Genomic DNA, 19,005 nt, shown 5'->3' on the forward strand with positions numbered 1-19,005 from the left:
CATGTGGTGTGGCACCATAATGCAAATGTGGTCCACCTTCCTCCCCTATTTTGGACACAACTCTTGTTTTCTCTTTTCACATCCTTGGGGATCCCAAGCCTCCTGGGACATTGACCTCTCATATAATCTTGCCCAGGTGAAACCAGCAAAGTCCTTCCTGATGTCTAACCTCAGCCCCTCCTGGGTGTGATCTCTTCTCCACCCAGCAGCACTATCACAGTCCTACTGTTCCATCATCTGGGTGGGGTGGCAGTGAGGCCAGTGAACGGCCCAGAAATCCAGCCCTTTGAAACCTGCATGCTGAAAAGGAATGACTTCATCCTGGGACAGGCCAGGTGGCAGGCAAAACAGTTAAGTAGCTCAGGGTTGTTTGGGGTGCCACCTGCCCCCTGCACTTTCCACTGGCTATAATCTGCTCTGGGATGAACTGATTTGGGGTTAAGTTTTACCTTCTTAGTCAAAAGGGGCCTGGAACACTGAACAATGCCCAAGAGAACAAGGGATGCCTGGTGGGCATGATGACAGAAGGAAGACAGACATTTTGGACTAGGCTGACAATGGTAGCAAGGTAGGACTTAGTCATACCCCTTAGGCCACTGATAAATCCTTAAAAAGGTGAGACATAGTCATACGTGTATTAATAGAGCAGTTTACTAAATGTCTGATTTACAATTCAGGAGTGTCTTAGACCACAATTTCTGGCCCTTTTCTCACTGCACTCTCTTAAGTGATTTTTGTCCTTGCACGTGACTTCAGCCATCAGCATGATGCGTAGACCTAAGACTGCAACCCAGGCCTCTCCTACATACCCCTCTGCCTACCAGATATCTTTCCTTGGTGCCCTGCAACATGCTTAAAGCAGATCTCCAACCCAGAGTGGTCCTCCATCCCTGCTTTCCCCCTAAGCCCCTACGTTCTAACATTCTTCCTCAGACAAGGCTTATACTCCTCCTCTTCCCCATCCCTGACTGGTCTCTCTGCCTTCAGCCTCTCTCTTCTCCAAGCTATGTCCTGTGCAGCCTTCAAGTAGGTTATATTTTTCTTGAAAAAAGGGCTGCACTCCAGCCTGGGCGACAGAGTGAGACACTGTCTCCAAAAAGGAGAGAGGAAAAAAAAGTCTCAAATACAAAAGCACGCAAGTAGTTTTTTGTGTGTTTGTTTTGAACAACACATTAACAGGTTTGATTTAATAGGTTTAACCTGGCTGGGCACAGTGGTTCATGCCTGTAATCTCAGTACTTTGGGAGGCCGAGGCGGACAGATCACCTGAGGTCAGGAGTTTGAGACCAGCCTGACCAACATGGAGAAACCCTGTCTCTACTAAAAATACAAAATTAGTCAGGCATGGTGGCGCATGCCTATAATCCCAGCTACTTGGGAGGCTGAGGTAGGAGAATCACTGGAACCCGGGAGGTGGAGGTTGCGGTGAGCCGAGATTGCGCCATTGCACTCCAGCCTGGGCAACAAGAGCGAAACTCTGTCTCGAAAAAAAAAAAAAAAATTTTAACCTAAAAACTAGGTTTTTTTCTTTTTTTCTCAAGCACATATGGAGCATTTAGAGATATTAACTACCTTTTAAAGTTACAAACGAAGTCTCAAATACAGGCCCGGCACGGTGGCTCATGCCTGTCATCACAGCACTTTGGGAGGCCGACACTGGCAGATCACTTGAGCCCAGGCATTTGAGACCAGTCTGGGTAATATGGCAAAAACCCATCTCTACAAAAAAAATATTAAAAAATCAGCCAGGCCTAGTGGCACACGCCTGTAGTTCCAGCTACTTGGGAGGCTGAGACGGGAGGATCGCTTGAGCCCAGGAGGTTGAGGCTGCAGTGAGCCATCAGCGTGCCACTGCACTCCAGCCTGGGCGACAGAGTGAGACTGTCTCAAAAAAAAAAAAAGGGGAAAAAAAAGTCTCAAATACAAAAGAGCCAGTAACATACACACCACATTGTATGTCTACGACATAATTAAAGGGTATATAAAAAATAATTGAAAATGTAAAACATTTTTAAATTGGTCAAAGAAGATACCGTAAGAAATCAGAAAATCCTTAAAATTGAATTGTAATAAAAATATTGAATACTATTTGAAATTTGTAATATATGGACATTTGTGGAATATAGTAAACATAGTACATACGGAGAAATTTGTAGCCTTAAATCTTTATATTGGAAAAACAGAAAGGCTGAAATTAATGTGTTAAGTACTAAAGTTAAGAAAATAGAACAATAACAACAGAACTAGGCAAGGCACGGTGGCTTACACTTATAATCCCAGCACTTTGGAAAGCCGAGGCAGGTGGATCACTTAAGGTCAGGAGTTCCAGACCACCCTGGCCAACATGGTGAAACCCCGTCTCTACTAAAAATACAAAAAAATTAGCCGAGTGTGGTGGCATGCACACGCACCTGTTGTCCCAGCTACTAGGGAGGCTGAGGCAGCAGACTCACTTGAACCCGGGAGGCGGAGTTTGCAGTGAGCCAAGATCGCATCACTGCATTCCAGCCTGGGTGACAGAGCTAGAGTCTGTCTCAAAAAAAAAAAAAAAAATTAAACAGAAATTAAAGAAGTCGAAAATAAATATATAAATATAAATAAGATAAGCCAACCTTTGGTGAAATCGTACAAGAAAAAAGAGATAAGACGTGAAAAACAATTTTAGAAATGAAGACATACTTTATTTTTTAATTTTATTTATTTATTTATTTATTTGAGACAGAGTCTCACTCTGTCACCCAGGCTGGAGTGCAGTGGCGTGATCTTGGCTCACTGCAACCTCCGCCTCCTGGGTTCAAGCGATTCTCCGGCCTCAGCCTCTCTAGCAGCTGGAATTACAGGTGCCTGCCACCAGGCCTGGCTAATTTTTATATTTTTAGTAGAGAAGGGGTTTCACCATTTTGGCCAGGCTGGTCTCAAACTCCTGGCCTCTGCCCACCTTGGCCTCCCAAAGTGCTGAGATTACAGGTGTGAGCCTGGCAGAAGACGTACTTTAGATAGAAGAGAAATTGAAAAGATAGTAAGAGTCTGGGCATGGTGCCTCACACCTATAATTCCAGCACTTTGGGAACCCAAGGCAGAAGGACTGCTTGAGCCCAGGAGTTTGAGTTCAGCCTGGGCAATAGCACAAGACTCTGTCTCTACAGATAATTTTAAAAATTAGCTGGACATGGTGGTGTTTTTTTTTTTTTAAATTTATAGCAAGTTAGGAATAGAAAGAGTAAATATGTTCAGCTGGGTGCGGGTGGCTCATGCCTGTAATCCCAGCACTTTGGGAGGCCAAGGTGGGAGGATCTCTTGAGCCCAGGAGTTTGAGACCAGCCTGGGCAACATAGGGACCCCATCTCTACAAAATAAAAAAATTAGCCAGGCATGGTGGTCCCAGTTACTTCGGGGGTTGAAGTGGGAGGATCGCCTGAGTCTGGGACGTTGAGGCTGTAGTGAGCTATGTACCACTGTACGTCAGCCCCCGCAACAGAGCAAGACCCTGGGCCCTGTCTCAAAAAAAATAAAAAATAAAAAGTTCAGTGGTGAGGTGTTAGAAGCTTTCATTTTCTGATTAGGAATCAGACAGGGATGCCCAGAATCATTATTTCCACTCATCATTGGAGGTCCTAGCTGGTGCATTAAAACAAGAAATAAGAGATACAAGAATCAGAAAAGGAGAAACCAAACTGTCATTGTTTTCAGATGATATGGTTGTACCTATAAAACACCAAAATGTTTATAGACAAATTAAGAATTAATAAGCTAGCTTACCAACTTGCTGAATCAATAAACAAAAATTCAATTGCTCAATTGCCTTTTGAACTCTGGGAAACAGAAAATGAACAAAAATGTCCATTTTCTATGGCATCAAAAAAATAATACTAATGATACAGTGAGCAAAAATTGTGCAACAGACTTCTCTTGTGTTCCAGTGGAATGTGAAAATGGAGGCAAAGAGATGGAGTCCATGCTGGCTGTGCAGACCTGCCCAATTGTCCAATGCATCTGAATGTCAGGTTCACTAGTATTGGAGGGTGTCAGTTCCGGGTATTCCCTCAGGTATTCAGAGAGCTAAGCCTCATGGAACTGGGAAGGCCCAGAAAGTAACGGGACACACCTGGCAGGCACTGAGCTTAAGAGGCTGCTTGTTCTAGGGGTTCAGGGTCCACAGCTACTCTCCATGCTCATATCTCTGATGTCCTGTTGCCCTCAGTTGTTTTCTTCGTCCACTGAGCTTTATCTAACTCCCCTCTGTGGCCTCCGTGAATCCCAGAGACTCTGTCCAGGCTGAGTCTCTGCGCTCCCTACAAGACTTTACTGAGCTTTATGTAGCTTAGGGGTCTGCAAACGTTTTCTGTAAAAGGCAACAGAGTAAATGTCTTAGGGTTTGCAAGCATTATGGTCTCTGTCACAACTATCGATTTTGACTTTATGTCACAGAAGCAGTCAAAGACAAGGGCTATGTTTCAACAAAACTTCATTAAAATTGGCCAGGCGCAGTGGCCCATGACTGTACTCTTAGCATTTTGGGAGGCTGAGGCGGGCAGATCACCTGAGGTCAGGAGTTCGAAACCAGCCTGGCCGACATGGTGAAACCTGGTCTCTACTAAAAATACAAAAATTAGCCGGTGTGGTGGCGGGCACCTGTAATCCCAGCTACTTGGGATGCTCAGGCAGGAGAATCGCTTGAACCCGGGAAGTGGAGGTCGCAGTATGCTGAGATTCTGCCACTGCACCCCAGCCTGGGTGACAAGAGTGAGACTCCATCTCAAAAAACAAACAAACAAAAAAACCCAAAACTTCATGAAAACAGAAATTCAAATTTCATATAATTTTCCCATGTCAAAATAATATCTTTCTTTTGATTTTTTTTTTTTCAACCATTATAAAGCGTAAAAACCCTTCTTGGCTCACAGGCCATTCAAAAAACAAGCAGCAGGCCCACCAGCTGCAGACCTTGGGTTGTTAATCCCTGCTTTAGCTGGCCACCCTCCAACAGCAGAAGGTTGGGCTGGGCCTAGGAGGTTTAATAGAGGAATAAAAGGGATCTTGGGAACTTCAATGGTTCCAAGGCTGGGAATAAGGCTTCGGAAGATGTAGTTTTTTGTTGTTGTTGTTTTGTTTTTTGAGATGGAGTCTTGCTCTTATTGCCCAGGCTGGAGTGCAATGGCGTGATCATGGCCCACCGCAACCTCCACCTCCTGGATTCGAGTGATTCTCCTGCCTCAGTCTCCTGAGTAGCTGGAATTACAGGCATGTGCCACCACACCCGGCTAATTTTGTATTTTTAGTAGAGACGGGGTTTCTCCATGTTGGTCAGGCTGGTCTCAAAACTCCCGACCTCGGGTGATCTGCCTGCCTTGGCCTCCCAAAGGTCTGGGATTACAGGCGTGAGCCAGCCATGCCCAGTCTGGAAGACGTAGTTTTAAGCCTGTCTTTAATAACCTTCACTTCTCTCACTCTTAAGGTCAGGCCTTCTTACCAGTGGCATTTGCAGCCCTCTGCGACCTAACCCCCATCTTCAGGGCTACTTTCAACTCCTTGTGCTTCCCTTTGGGGTTCCTGAGCTATGGTTCCTCTAATGGGGCTCTGTTCCTTTCCATGCTTTCCATGTCATGGCCTGGCTAGGCATGGTCCTAAGACTGCTCCCTTTCCCAAGCTGAGCTGAGGGCCTCTGCGGCTTCTCCCATCCTCCTATGGTTCACACTTGGCCTGCTGCAGCCTCCAGTGGGTTGAGGGCTCCCAGTCCTGTGTATGCATCTCTGCACCACCAGGATCTCCACCCAGTGGAGGCTTAGTGAGTGTCAATGAGTGGAAAAGGATGCAGCTTGTGGACACTGGTAGGCGTTCTCCTGAAAGGCTTCCTGGAAGAGAAAGTGGAATTTCTTTTCTTTTTTTTTTCCTTTTTTGAGATGGAGTCTCACTGTGTCGCCCAGACTGGAGTGCAGTGGCGTGATCTCGGCTCACTGCAACCTCTGCCGCCCGGGTTCAAGTGATTCTCCTGCCTCAGCCTCCCAAGTAGCTGGGACTACAGGTGCGTGCTACCACGCCCGGCTAATTTTTGTATTTTTAGTAGAGACAAAGTTTCACCATAGTGGCCAGGCTGCTCTTGAACTCCTGACCTCGTGATCCGCTGGATTCGGCCTCCCAAAGTGCTGGAATTACAGGCATGAGCCACCGCGCCCAGCCCTTTCTTTTTTTTGAGACGGAGTTTCTCTTTTGTTGCCCAGGCTGGAGTGCAATGGCGTGGTCTCGGCTCACTGCAGCCTCTGCCTCCAGAGTTCAGGAGATTTTCCTGCCTCAGCCTCCCAAGTAGCTGGGATTACAGGCATGCGCCACCACGCCCAGTTAATTTTTAGTAGAGACGAGGTTTTTCACCATGTTGGCCAGGCTGGTTGCGAACTACTGACCTCGGGTGATCCACCCACCTCGGCCTCCCAAAGTGCTGGGATTACAGGTATGAGCCACTGTGCCCGGCAGAGAAAGTGGAATTTCTATGCTGGTGTAAGATTTGAGATTTTCCCATTTAGAAAGTCTTCAGGAAGCCGCTGAGTCTTGACACTGAAAGGATCCAGCTCAGGGGAAGCCCATCCACAGGAGTGATTCCTGCTTTGGATTTAGGTCCTAGGGGTGAGATCACATCCCTGCTCCATTTCTGGAGCAGAAAGGGAGCTAGTGCAGCAAGGACTCTGAGTAGAGGGACCTTGGGAGTCACTGAAGCCACTTCCCTGTTGACAGAATGTGCACACTGACTTTCATCCGCTCACAGGACAGTGAGAGTTTGTGAATGCTCTCTGTGAACTGGGGAGCAGATTTTTAATGAGCTCTGCTTAGAAGGAGAGGGCATGTTAAAGGATCACGCTCCCTCTGGTTTGCGGTTTTGGTCAGGAATAGAGCACCCAACGCCCCTTCTTATAGACTTCTCCCAGCCATAGGCTTTTTGCAGACCATAATGAAAGGGAGAAAGGATATAAAATCGGGATGGTGATGGCAGGCATGGCGAAGTGGACAGGGACAAGGAAGAGGAAAGCAAGGGACCTCCTTTTTTCTTTGGTATTCAACACATGAACAAAACTTGTTAACGAATCGTAGACTGGGTAACAACAGGGCTGGTGAGGGAGGACGATGTGGGTGGCTGTGGGGAAACTCTTCCCAAGCATCCCAGGGGTGGGCCAGGAAGGGGAGTAGATGGACATCTACAGGGCACAGAGCAGGGAGTGGCTGTTCTCTCCTGGAGGGGCTGTGGGTCCAGCAGGCTTTCGGATGAGGCCTTGGAAGGCAAGGACAGCTTGCCAACTAGAGGGCAGGCAAAACGGCTGAGCCAGGCCAGACACGGCGGCCGCAGCTCACTGGCCAGGGGCATGGCCTAGGGGCTCCGGTGCCAAGGCTGAAGCTGAACAACTTGGCCAGGCCCTCTCTGGCCGGCGTCGTCACGCGGCCTCCAAGAGCTCCGGCTGCCCTGCACTGGTTCCCAGAGACTCCCTCCTTCCCAGGTCCAAATGGCTGCAGGAGGCAAGTGGGCGGAAAAAAGGCGAACCAGCTTGAGAAAGGGCTTGACGTGCCTGCGTAGGGAGGGCGCATGTCCCCGTGCTCCGTGTACGTGGCGGCAGCAGGGGCTGGAGGGGGTCCCTCCCGTAGCGACTCCAGTCTTAGTCTGCAAAAGTGTACGCCCGCAAAGCCGCCCCAGGTGCCTGGGTGTTGTGTGATTGACGCGGGGAAGGAGGGGTCAGCCGATCCCTCCCCAACGCTACATCCCATCCGTGAGGATTGGGCTACTACCCGCGTCTCTCGGACAGGTCAGAGCCGGTCGCCGGGTGGGGTCGCTGCAAAAACCCTGCCCCGGCCGCAGCCGGAGAGGCGGAGCCTCGCGGGGAGGGGGCGGGACCGCCGAGACAGGCCTGGAAACTGCTGGAAATGCCGCAGTGCCGCCGCCGCGCCTTCCGCCGCATGCCGGCAAAGAGTCCCCGCCAGCCCCGGCCGGCGCCCTCCCCCCACGCTGAGCTACCCCTCACCGGGAACCCTCCGCCCTTTCTCTGCTCCTGCGAGAGTCGGAATCTGGGGTTACCCAAGGTTGGGTCCCGAATGCCAGTCCCTCTGTCGGGATGCGAGATGTGCAGGGCAGATGCTAGAAAGAAGATTGGGTCTGGGAGCGGCGGTCGGGGTGGTTAGCTGACTTCGCTCTTTTTAGGTGTCCCCCCCAGCCTCGCCCTTGGGTGTGGGGACGTCTGCCCCACATTTTTAGGGAGGTCAATGGGTTCCTCGCCCGTAGAAACACCGTTTATGCCAAATGAGCACTTTTCATCCCCGCTCTTGATGGAGTCATGTCCTAGACGTGAAGATATGGGGCTGTGATCACAAGCAAACGTGTGGGCGGATCCGTTGCTCGGGTTCTTCCCCACCCCCTCCTTTTTTCGGACCATGACGTCAAGGTGGACTGGTGGCGGCAGGTGTGGGGTTGACAATCATACTCCTTTAAGGCGGAGGGATCCACGGGAGGGCTGCTGTACTGTGTTTCGCCCTATATAGGGCGACTTGGGGCAGGCAATAGCTCTCTCGAGTCATTCCGGCGCAGCGTTTGTGCTGCTTGGGTATCAGAAAGCCAGCCCGCGTTGCTCACCATTACGTGTAAGCCTTTTCTTTTCAAGGTAAGGCTGAAATCTCCGCTAGGCTTCTTTCCCTTTAGTGCTTTGTTCGTGGTGTTCTTGGTTTACTGTCCTTTAGGGAGCCTTAGCCTAGATGTCGGGGTGGCTTGTGGATAACGCCCTGGGTTTTTACAGGGTGAGGGTAGTGGTAGGTGAGGGCCCTTGAGTTTTCCTCGGTTTTCTCTAGTGTGTTTGGGCGGTGGGGCTTTCTCTCGGCGCCTACTAACCGTAGCGAGGTGGGCTGTGGGGCTGGGGCAGTGGGCGGCGGGCAGCTGCACGTGGTGGCCGCGCGGCCCGGGACGCTGCCATTTTTGCCCCTCCACTTCCGGACCTGGCTACGGGGCGTCGGAGGGGGACCGCAGGGTGGCGGGGGTGCCCGCTCGGGTGACTCAGCACGGCCTTGTGGGACTGGCTTTGTCACCTCTCTAATCGGGCGCGTTGTTAAAGCCTCCTTGGGTGCTTTGTTTCTGTGAGGGTTCGTGGTGTGGGAAGAGCGCTTTCGGTCTCCAGCACCTCATACTCCCTCCTTCCAGATCTTTCTTGCAGTCCCGGTGGAGGAGGGGCGGGGAGGGGGGCAGGTTCTGGAAGATTCATGGGCTCACTCCTCCGCCCCTTCTCGAGAGCTGAGATTGTTCTGGAAGCTTCTGGATTCTGGCGCCCCGCCCCGGTGCCCGGATGCTGGGGCGAGGGAGGGTGCACTGCGGCGCCCCCTCCTCGCGTGGTCCTGGTCGACGCATGTCCGGCAGTGACGAGTGTCGGCCTGGTGGCCACGGCCACCATCTTTCTTGTGTTGGGTTTGGTCCTGTTCTGTAATTTTGTGTTGTGAAGGGGTCGTGGTGGAGCTTTTGGCTTATCGATTCTTTGTCCGGATTTAATTGCCCCTCGGGCGGGTATCGTATGGATCCCAGGTTATTCCTCCCTGCCGTGTGGGGCAGGAGTGTCCCGCCCTTGGACTGGTCTCAGGAAGACACCTCTGGGGGAGCAGTTTAAAGTTAGTGCCATTTTTATCTTAAACTAGTCACTTTGACCTCCCCCCAATAAAGAACTGTAGGTAGTGATTTTCACATTTAAATTTGTGTAAGGATTATCTGGGATCTCTAGATACCTGGGTTGGACCAACATTATGATTTTTCTGCCACACTACCAGATGATGCTGAGGCTGCTGGTCACCATTCTTTTAAGTAGCTGGGTTCTGTGACTTGGTTGAAGACCATTTAGCTTACTTTCTTTTTCCTTCTGAATTTTCAGGCTCTCACTTAGTGTGTAGCCTGAGATCTTTAAGAGAATGCTTTTTTAGTCTCTTGGGAAGGGATAGTACTCAGGTCAAACCAGTCTGAACTCACTCTCTAAGGTCCTAACAAATGAGATGACCTTTAGGATTTTTAAATGTGGGCCTTGGTGTTCTTTTGTAATTAATGATGATTTTTATTTTAGATGCCTGAGGAAGTGCACCATGGAGAGGAGGAGGTGGAGACTTTTGCCTTTCAGGCAGAAATTGCCCAACTCATGTCCCTCATCATCAATACCTTCTATTCCAACAAGGAGATTTTCCTTCGGGAGTTGATCTCTAATGCTTCTGATGTAGGTGCTCTGGTTTCCACATTTGGCGTATTTTTTTTTTTTTGGTGATGCTCTAGAAGAGGGGAAAGGAGTGGTTTGGCCTTTGTTGGGGACTACTGTTGAAGGGGGTAAACTTGCAACTATTCCAGAAAGATTTGTCTTACTCTGGCCATCTTGAACTTGAAAAGGAAGGGACTATGTCCAGAATAAGTGGGCTCATGTAACTAACTGGTTCTAAAGCCTCAAGGGGCAATCAGATTTGAGGCTGAGAGAGGTAAACCAAGATTTTCTTTGAAGATGCGGGCTTTAAGAAAGCAAAAGTGGCTGAGCGTCTTGGCTCACCTGTAATGCCAAGGCAGGAGGATCACTTGAGCCTAGGATTTTGAGGGCAGCCTGGGCAACCGTGAGACCTTGTCTCTGCAAAAAATTAAATATTAGTTGGGCACAGTGGCATGTGCCTGTAGTCCCAGCTACTGGGGAAGCTGGGGTGGGAGGATGGCTCGAACCTGGGAGGTCAAGGCTGCGGTGAGCTGTCATCCTTGCCACTGCACTGTAGCTTGGGTAACAGAGCAAGAGTCTGTCTCGGAGAGAGCAAAAGTAAGTTGCTGTTTGTGTTTTCAGGCCTTGGACAAGATTCGCTATGAGAGCCTGACAGACCCTTCGAAGCTGGACAGTGGTAAAGAGCTGAAAATTGACATCATCCCCAATCCTCAGGAACGCACCCTGACCTTGGTAGACACAGGCATTGGCATGACCAAAGCTGATCTCATAAATAATTTGGGAACCATTGCCAAGTCTGGTACTAAAGCCTTCATGGAGGCTCTTCAGGTACTGCAGTTCTGCAGGCACACACCATTCATACTTATCTGTGTTATTCGGTTTTTTGCTTCTTTAAAACCTGTGACTGACTTTAAACCTGTTGGCAGGCTGGTGCAGACATCTCCATGATTGGGCAGTTTGGTGTTGGCTTTTATTCTGCCTACCTGGTGGCAGAGAAAGTGGTTGTGATCACAAAGCACAACGATGATGAACAGTATGCTTGGGAGTCTTCTGCTGGAGGTTCCTTCACTGTGCGTGCTGACCATGGTAAGTTAGCTTTTCTGTTACAAGGTAGTTGGGTTAGGATTTTCTGGGCTCACACCAGTAGCAGAAATTTTGAGCATCCTGTCTGTAAAGCAGTTCTTTACAGCAGTTCTGCTGATACTTTTATTAATTTGCTGAAGTCTCAACTGCATATACTTTTTACCCTGTTAAATGCTTGTGATTGACTCTTCTAGGTGAGCCCATTGGCAGGGGTACCAAAGTGATCCTCCATCTTAAAGAAGATCAGACAGAGTACTTAGAAGAGAGGCGGGTCAAAGAAGTAGTGAAGAAGCATTCTCAGTTCATAGGCTATCCCATCACCCTTTATGTGAGTATGGACTTTTAAACCTTTTACACTTAATGTGCAGGATGTTTCCTGTTCTGGAGAATCTCATGGTCCTTGGCTTTTGCTTTCCCTGGTAGTGTTTTGTACTCCAAGGCTAACTTCTGTTTTTGTTACTTAGTTGGAGAAGGAACGAGAGAAGGAAATTAGTGATGATGAGGCAGAGGAAGAGAAAGGTGAGAAAGAGGAGGAAGATAAAGATGATGAAGAAAAGCCCAAGATCGAAGATGTGGGTTCAGATGAGGAGGATGACAGTGGTAAGGATAAGAAGAAGAAAACTAAGAAGATCAAAGAGAAATACATTGATCAGGAAGAACTAAACAAGACCAAGCCCATTTGGACCAGAAACCCTGATGACATCACCCAAGAGGAGTATGGAGAATTCTACAAGAGCCTCACCAATGACTGGGAAGACCACTTGGCAGTCAAGGTGAGAAGCCTTTGCATGTTGCCTCAACATGCATATATGGAGGGGAATGAGTAGGTGGTGGAAGAGTGTTGGCAGGTAATAGACAAATGGAACTTGTCCAACTGATAACAAATGTGAGAGCCATGTGATTTTACTTACTGATTACCCTGTCATAGTGAAGTGCCATCATTTCTAATGACCTCACTTTCTCTTCTTACGGAAATCTGGGTAATGTCTATTGGCAGCCTTACACATCCAGGGTTCTGATCAGAGGGGACTGTTTTCTACGTACAGCTAGTACCCGTCTAGATCGTTGAGGGCATTAAGGCTCAGTTTTCTCGGGAGCTGCCTGTTGTGTGTGCTCTATCCCTTAGGCTTAGGGAGGATCATTGTTCCACTTTTAGGTAATTTGGTGTTGGGGCTAAAAGGCCCTCTTTTGAAATGTACCACTTGTTTTTGGTTTCTTTCAGCACTTTTCTGTAGAAGGTCAGTTGGAATTCAGGGCATTGCTATTCATTCCTCGTCGGGCTCCCTTTGACCTTTTTGAGAACAAGAAGAAAAAGAACAACATCAAACTCTATGTCCGCCGTGTGTTCATCATGGACAGCTGTGATGAGTTGATACCAGAGTATCTCAGTGAGTATCTCCTTGGCCTAATTTAGTTGGGTGAAGTCTTGGGAGGTTTTAGGCATTCTGCTAGGATATCCTAAGTTAACAGTTTTCTGCAATACATAAGTAAGTAAGTGTAAGGGTTCGGGAGGCTAAATTAGAGCCTTCTGTTTGAATCTGGGTACCAGGTCTGGTCTATCTGTTTTTTACTGAGCTTTCTCACCCTGGTTGATGGCAGATTTTATCCGTGGTGTGGTTGACTCTGAGGATCTGCCCCTGAACATCTCCCGAGAAATGCTCCAGCAGAGCAAAATCTTGAAAGTCATTCGCAAAAACATTGTTAAGAAGTGCCTTGAGCTCTTCTCTGAGCTGGCAGAAGACAAGGAGAATTACAAGAAATTCTATGAGGCATTCTCTAAAAATCTCAAGGTAAAAAGGCAAAATGCTTATTGCCTTTACCTCCTTTTTAGTAATAACAATAAATTCTTCCATTCATATTGAAAGTGAGGTTATTGTAGTTAAGTTGGATTGTTTTTTTCTCTTCCCACCCTTCAAGCTTGGAATCCACGAAGACTCCACTAACCGCCGCCGCCTGTCCGAGCTGCTGCGCTATCATACCTCCCAGTCTGGAGATGAGATGACATCTCTGTCAGAGTACGTTTCTCGCATGAAGGAGACACAGAAGTCCATCTATTACATCACTGGTGCGTTGGTTCTGATTGAAGCCTTTTTGGAGGAGTGGGGAGCACAATCAGGGCTTCCTAGGAACTGGCAGTATGAGGCATTTTAGTCACTGAGTTCATTTAATTACCCTACAGGTGAGAGCAAAGAGCAGGTGGCCAACTCAGCTTTTGTGGAGCGAGTGCGGAAACGGGGCTTCGAGGTGGTATATATGACCGAGCCCATTGATGAGTACTGTGTGCAGCAGCTCAAGGAATTTGATGGGAAGAGCCTGGTCTCAGTTACCAAGGAGGGTCTGGAGCTGCCTGAGGATGAGGAGGAGAAGAAGAAGATGGAAGAGAGCAAGGCAAAGTTTGAGAATCTCTGCAAGCTCATGAAAGAAATCTTAGATAAGAAGGTTGAGAAGGTAAGCCATTCTGGGGCTAGGATATATTTTGTAACATACCTTTGAGGTGGGCCTCCTCACGACCATGTTTCTACACAATTAGTGGTTTGAGGCAGCCTATTTACTGTTGGGAGCCTTCTTGCCTCTTGTTCTCTTCCCTAGTCAGGTTTAAGGCTATTTTAATAAAATTTGGCACAGATTAGGCATTGCTTCAGTCTTTTTTTTTTTTTTTTTTTTTTTGAGATGGGGTCTTGCTCTGTCACCTAGGCGAGAGTGCAGTGGCACGATCTCAGCTCATTGCAAGCTCCGCCTCCCAGGTTCACGCCATTCTCCTGCCTTAGCCTCCCAAGTAGCTGCCACTACAGGTGCCTGTCACCACACCCAGCTAATTTTTTGTATTTTTAGTAGAGACGGGTTTCATCGTGTTAGCCAGGATGGTCTCCATCTCCTGACCTCGTGATTTCGCCCACCTCGGCCTCCCAAAGTGCTGGGATTAACAGGCGCGAGCCACCGCGCCTGGCCGATTTTTTTTTTTTTTTTTTTTGCACTGGACCTCAGCTCACTGCAAACTCAAGTCTCCTGAGTGGCTGGGATTACAGATGTGTGCTACCACACCCGGTTAATTTTTTTGTATTTTTTATAGAGACAGGGTTTTGCCATGTTGGCCAGGCTGGTCTCAAACTCAAGTGATCTGTCCACCTCCTCCCCCTGCTGGAATTAGGCTTGACAGTGCCTGTTTTCTCTTTCAAAGTGGTAATTGGTCTAATGTCAATCTAAGGCTTTTGTGATTGTCCACAGGTGACAATCTCCAATAGACTTGTGTCTTCACCCTGCTGCATTGTGACCAGCACCTATGGCTGGACAGCCAATATGGAGCGGATCATGAAAGCCCAGGCACTTCGGGACAACTCCACCATGGGCTATATGATGGCCAAAAAGCACCTGGAGATCAACCCTGACCACCCCATTGTGGAGACGCTGCGGCAGAAGGCTGAGGCCGACAAGAATGATAAGGCAGTTAAGGACCTGGTGGTGCTGCTGTTTGAAACCGCCCTGCTATCTTCTGGCTTTTCCCTTGAGGATCCCCAGACCCACTCCAACCGCATCTACCGCATGATCAAGCTAGGTCTAGGTAAGTAGCTTTGGTACTTGGTGTGGCAAGTAGTTTGTGCAACTAGTCTCCTATATGGATTTGACTTAATGCTATTTGGTCAAGTCTCACATGGCTTAATTTTACTTTAGGTATTGATGAAGATGAAGTGGCAGCAGAGGAACCCAGTGCTGCAGTTCCTGATGAGATCCCCCCTCTGGAGGGCGATGAGGATGCGTCTCGCATGGAAGAAGTCGATTAGGTTAGGAGTTCATAGTTGGAAAACTTCTGTGCCCTTGTATAGTGTCCCCATGGCTCCCACTGCAGCCTCGAGTGCCCCTGTCCCACCTGGCTCCCCCTGCTGGTGTCTAGTGTTGTTTTCCCTCTCCTGTCCTTGTGTTGAAGGCAGGAAACCAAGGGTGTCAAGCCCCATTCCCTCTCTACTCTTGACAGCAGGATTGGATGTTGTGTATTGTGGTTTATTTTATTTTCTTCATTTTGTTCTGAAATTAAAGTATGCAAAATAAAGAATATGCCGTTTTTATACAGTTCTGCTCTCCCTTGTGAAGTGCATGTTATCCTTCCCTAGCTTCTCTATCCCCCCAGCTCGTGCTGTTTTCATGAGCATAGCAAGTTGAGCTGGTTTTGTAGTTAAGATACAGAATACCAGTGAGTCTTCAAAGAGTTCACACACTGAAGCTGAAGGCAGTTTGGAAAAACTACCATATAATAATGCCCTTTCAGTCAACCAAAACACAGGACCAAGTCCACTGCAGTAATTTAATTTAATAAAATAAAATTATAAGAGCAAAAAGTTACATTTCTAAAGTACCAAAACCTGCAACGGGCTCATGGAACAGAGCCTAGGGATCCAGGACATAGGAGGTGGTGGTGCTGGACAGGGCTCTGCGTCCCCTTTCCTCAGCACAGCACCATCTTCACTTCACCCTCCTGGGAAAGCAGCATTGGAGCCTACACCGCTTGTGCTTTTCTCACCAGGGTAAGAAATGCAGGTATTACGGAGTCTGGAAGGTGGCAGAGCACAGCTAGGGCAAGACTTAAGGGAACTTGTGGGAGGGGGAACTGTGGAACCTACCTATGCCCTCTTGACCCCCAAACCCCTCACTGAGGACTGTCTACCCTGGGGCTCGGGATAAACTGCTTACTGGAGAAGATGGATGACTTAAGGCAAAAGGGAAGGCTGCCTCCTGGGCTACCCCACCCCCTGCTGCAGAGCTGGTCTGTGATACTGAGAAAACACCTGCATTTTGCCCTTTGAGCCAGCTCCTTCAGAGTTTACAGTAGAAGGGGATGCTGAGAGGGTCCTATTTCACTTCACCCCTCAGGCCCTCTCCACCCTCAAACCTTCTGCACAGGAGACTCAACAGGCACAGCCTTCTTTCCCCGTTGCTTTAGACGGCCCCGTGCGTAGACTCTGAGCAGGAGGGCAGCAAAGACCACAGCCACCCCCAGCCCTCCCACCACAGTGACAGTGTGGCCGTAGAGAAGGCAGGAAAGAAGGATGGCAAAGGCCTGGCGGAGGGTCATGATGATGGTGAAGACAGCAGCCCCAAACTGCCCAATGGTGTAAAAGATGAAGAGCTGGCCACATGCGGAGCAGATGGAGAGTAGCAGGGCATGGGCAGCAAACTCACTGTGTCGCCCCATGAAGCGGGTTCCCTCCAGGAGGGCCCCCTGTTCTAGCAGTGAGCCTACTGTGAAGAGGCAGGAGAAGAAATTGACCCCAAACATCATCTGCACCGATGACATCTTATAGGCAAACAGGGCATCCTGCCAGTTTGAGGTGAAGCTGTCAAAAGCAATATAACCTGCCAATAAGATGAGGCCTGAGAGTGTGGTGGCTGGGGAGCTGCGGGGCTCTGGTCCGCTGGATAGCAGAAACATGCTGACCCCAATGGAGATGAGGGTGGCTGTCAGGTACTCCCAGTGTTCGTAGCTGCGCCGAGACACAAGCTTTCCCATCAGCATGACAGGGATCACCTTAGAGGCCTTGGCCAGCACCTGGGTGGGGAAGCTGACGAACTTAAGAGCTTCGTATTGGCACCAGCTGCTAAGCACATTGGACAGGCTCGCAAAGGAGTACCGGTACATGGGTGCCCCATGCCGGGGCTGCTTGCAGAGAACACAGGAGAGGCCAGCCACCATCAGTGCCAGCACTCGGTTCATTAGCACCAGGAACTGCGAGTCCGTAAAGCGCTCACCCGGTGATGTGGCTGTGGCCCCATAGCTGCGGGTCATCACTCTTTCCTGCAGCACACCCCAAGTCAGGTAAGACACCTGTTGGGAAAGGTAGAGACAAAGGAGACAATAAGATAATGAAAAGGTGGACAATTGACCTCTCCCTCTTCAGGATGATGCCTAAGTGATTCAAAGGAAAATACACACTTTTTGGTTCCTCTGTAGAAGTTTCTTCTCCCCTCCTAAGTCTGGATTCACCTTGTAGGGAATCAACTGTGTGTGAAAAACCAATTCAGGGAGGCAAGAACCCTCAGAATTGGGTATCTGTAGTTCAACATGATATTCAAGGTGGAACTAGTACCCACTGCAAAATGCCATGGGGTCAGCATCTTAGCACTCTCTCACATGCAGTACTGGGGGAAGGCTGAATGGCTCCCCCACAATTTTATCAGTGCGTTTACAGTATGTGAGACACCAGTGCAGGAAGGAAGTCTAATAACGGCACAGTAGAAATCACAGAGAATAGGGCAAGAGGAGTCCTCTCTTCTGCACTAGACATCTTGAAATAACAGCATGAACTTTCAGTACCAGTGCTGGAGAGGAGAAAAGGAGGAAAGAAAAGAGCATTTCCCCCAAACACCTCAAAGATGGAGGTGCAGTGTGCCCCTGGGAGGAGGACACGAAACACACCAACCAGCAAAACTCTGGGACTGGTAAAATGGAAACCTTCACAGAATCCCTGCCCACCGGCATCCAACCCAGGAAGAGAGGCTGAGCCCACCTACCCACCTGGAGCCCTGTGGCACAGAAGAGCAGCTTCAGGGCCTGCCACATCGGGGTGGTCTCTGCCGCCTCTGTTCGGGGCGCCAGGGGAACCTCATCAGAGGCCTTGGGCTCATTGCCAAACACACAAGCTTTCACCAGGGGAAAGCAGAGGCCCCTACCTGAAGAAAGCACACACAGTCAAGCCCCAAATCTTCTCCATAGCACTTCATCTTCCCCAGAGCAGCCAGCCTGCCCTGCTGTCCGGCCTACCGTCCTCCCGCCCTCTCCAAGTCATATCCCGTTTGGACTGCTGGCCAAATACCCTCCTTCCCGACCTAGCTCACTTCCCCGCCCTTTCTTCACACACCAGTCTCCAGGTAGTTCTTCCGCCTGAAGTACTGCACCAGGAGGTAGCCAGGTACCATAAAGCTGGCATAGCCAGCAGCATTCACCACAAATCGGAAGAACCATAGCTGGGTCCATGACTCCGGAGGGGCTTCGGGAGTCTCCCCACCTGCCCCCAGGGAGGGGAACGCAGCCAGCACCACCACTGCCCACCATCTGTAAGGAAAGCGGACATAAAGATTAGGACGCAGCTCCTCATCCCCTCCGCCCTCCAGAGGGGACCACACTGGAGTAGTGCCCGGAGTCTCCTCCCCGCCCCCTCTGCTGCAGCTCCGGCCCGGACAAAGAGCCTCTCTCTCTCTCTCGGGGAGGGGGTGCGCCGGCACTGGCCAGGCAGAGCTTCCTCCCTCCCCGGGGGCGGATCCGCCCCTTTGGCCACACAGGTCTCCTCTGTTCCCTCCAGCGCTAGCCGGCTGCTCAGGTCAGAGGCAGCGCCCCTTCCCCCACCCTCCCCTCCACGTTCCCGGGGCGTCAGGGTCCCTAGCCCCTCCGCCCGAAGCTCCCCAAGAAGCACAAAACCAAGCCGCACGCCCCATCCCCGCTGGCTCCGGGCAGCGATATGCTGGCCGACGGCCGAGCAGCCAGGACCCCACCCGGCCCCCGTGCCGAGGCGCGGCAGTCACGTGGCCCGGGGGCTCGGTCACGTGAGCTCGCCGCTGCCCTAGCCCCCACCTGGCGTCCATGGTCCAGGCCGCGTGGGGTGGAGGGGGACCGGGGAATGCGAGTCCCCGGGCCGCGCGCCCCCTGCGCTCCCGCCGCCGCCTCCAGGAGCGGCCAGCGAGCCAGCGGCCAGCGGAAGTGCCGCGCTCTTCCCGCCTCCCTCCCCGCGGCCCCCTCCGCCCCTGC

At 50.1% G+C, this 19,005-nt stretch overlaps 2 protein-coding genes across 6 annotated transcripts; one reads left to right on the forward strand and one right to left on the reverse strand.

Moving 5' to 3' along the window:
* The first annotated feature begins 8,395 nt into the window (after positions 1-8,395).
* On the forward strand, positions 8,396-15,338 carry HSP90AB1 (heat shock protein 90 alpha family class B member 1). The gene is made up of 12 exons (XM_030797479.1): positions 8,396-8,633; positions 10,065-10,211; positions 10,812-11,018; positions 11,117-11,276; positions 11,468-11,601; positions 11,738-12,046; positions 12,496-12,661; positions 12,873-13,063; positions 13,191-13,338; positions 13,453-13,721; positions 14,499-14,832; positions 14,943-15,338. Exons 2-12 carry the CDS (start codon positions 10,065-10,067, stop codon positions 15,050-15,052), a joined length of 2,175 nt encoding a protein of 724 aa, XP_030653339.1. The 5' UTR covers positions 8,396-8,633; the 3' UTR covers positions 15,053-15,338.
* Positions 15,339-15,556: 218 nt separating this feature from the next.
* SLC35B2 (solute carrier family 35 member B2) lies at positions 15,557-19,002 on the reverse strand. 5 transcript variants are annotated; one of them, XM_003266220.4, is made up of 4 exons: positions 18,832-18,996; positions 18,122-18,315; positions 17,779-17,933; positions 15,557-17,088 (listed from the first exon to the last, which is right to left on the reverse strand). In XM_003266220.4, exons 1-4 carry the CDS (start codon positions 18,840-18,842, stop codon positions 16,150-16,152), a joined length of 1,299 nt encoding a protein of 432 aa, XP_003266268.1. In that variant the 5' UTR covers positions 18,843-18,996; the 3' UTR covers positions 15,557-16,149. The 5 variants fall into 5 exon arrangements, with proteins under 5 accessions (XP_003266268.1, XP_030653340.1, XP_012351765.1 ...); XM_030797480.1 differs by lacking the exon at positions 18,832-18,996 and adding an exon at positions 18,689-18,790; XM_012496313.2 differs by having other exon boundaries at positions 15,562-17,088; positions 17,775-17,933; positions 18,832-18,963.
* Between the last annotated feature and the right edge of the window lie 3 nt (positions 19,003-19,005).

This window comes from Nomascus leucogenys, chromosome 17 (assembly GCF_006542625.1).
Source record: "Nomascus leucogenys isolate Asia chromosome 17, Asia_NLE_v1, whole genome shotgun sequence".
Taxonomy (NCBI): Eukaryota; Metazoa; Chordata; class Mammalia; order Primates; family Hylobatidae; genus Nomascus; species Nomascus leucogenys.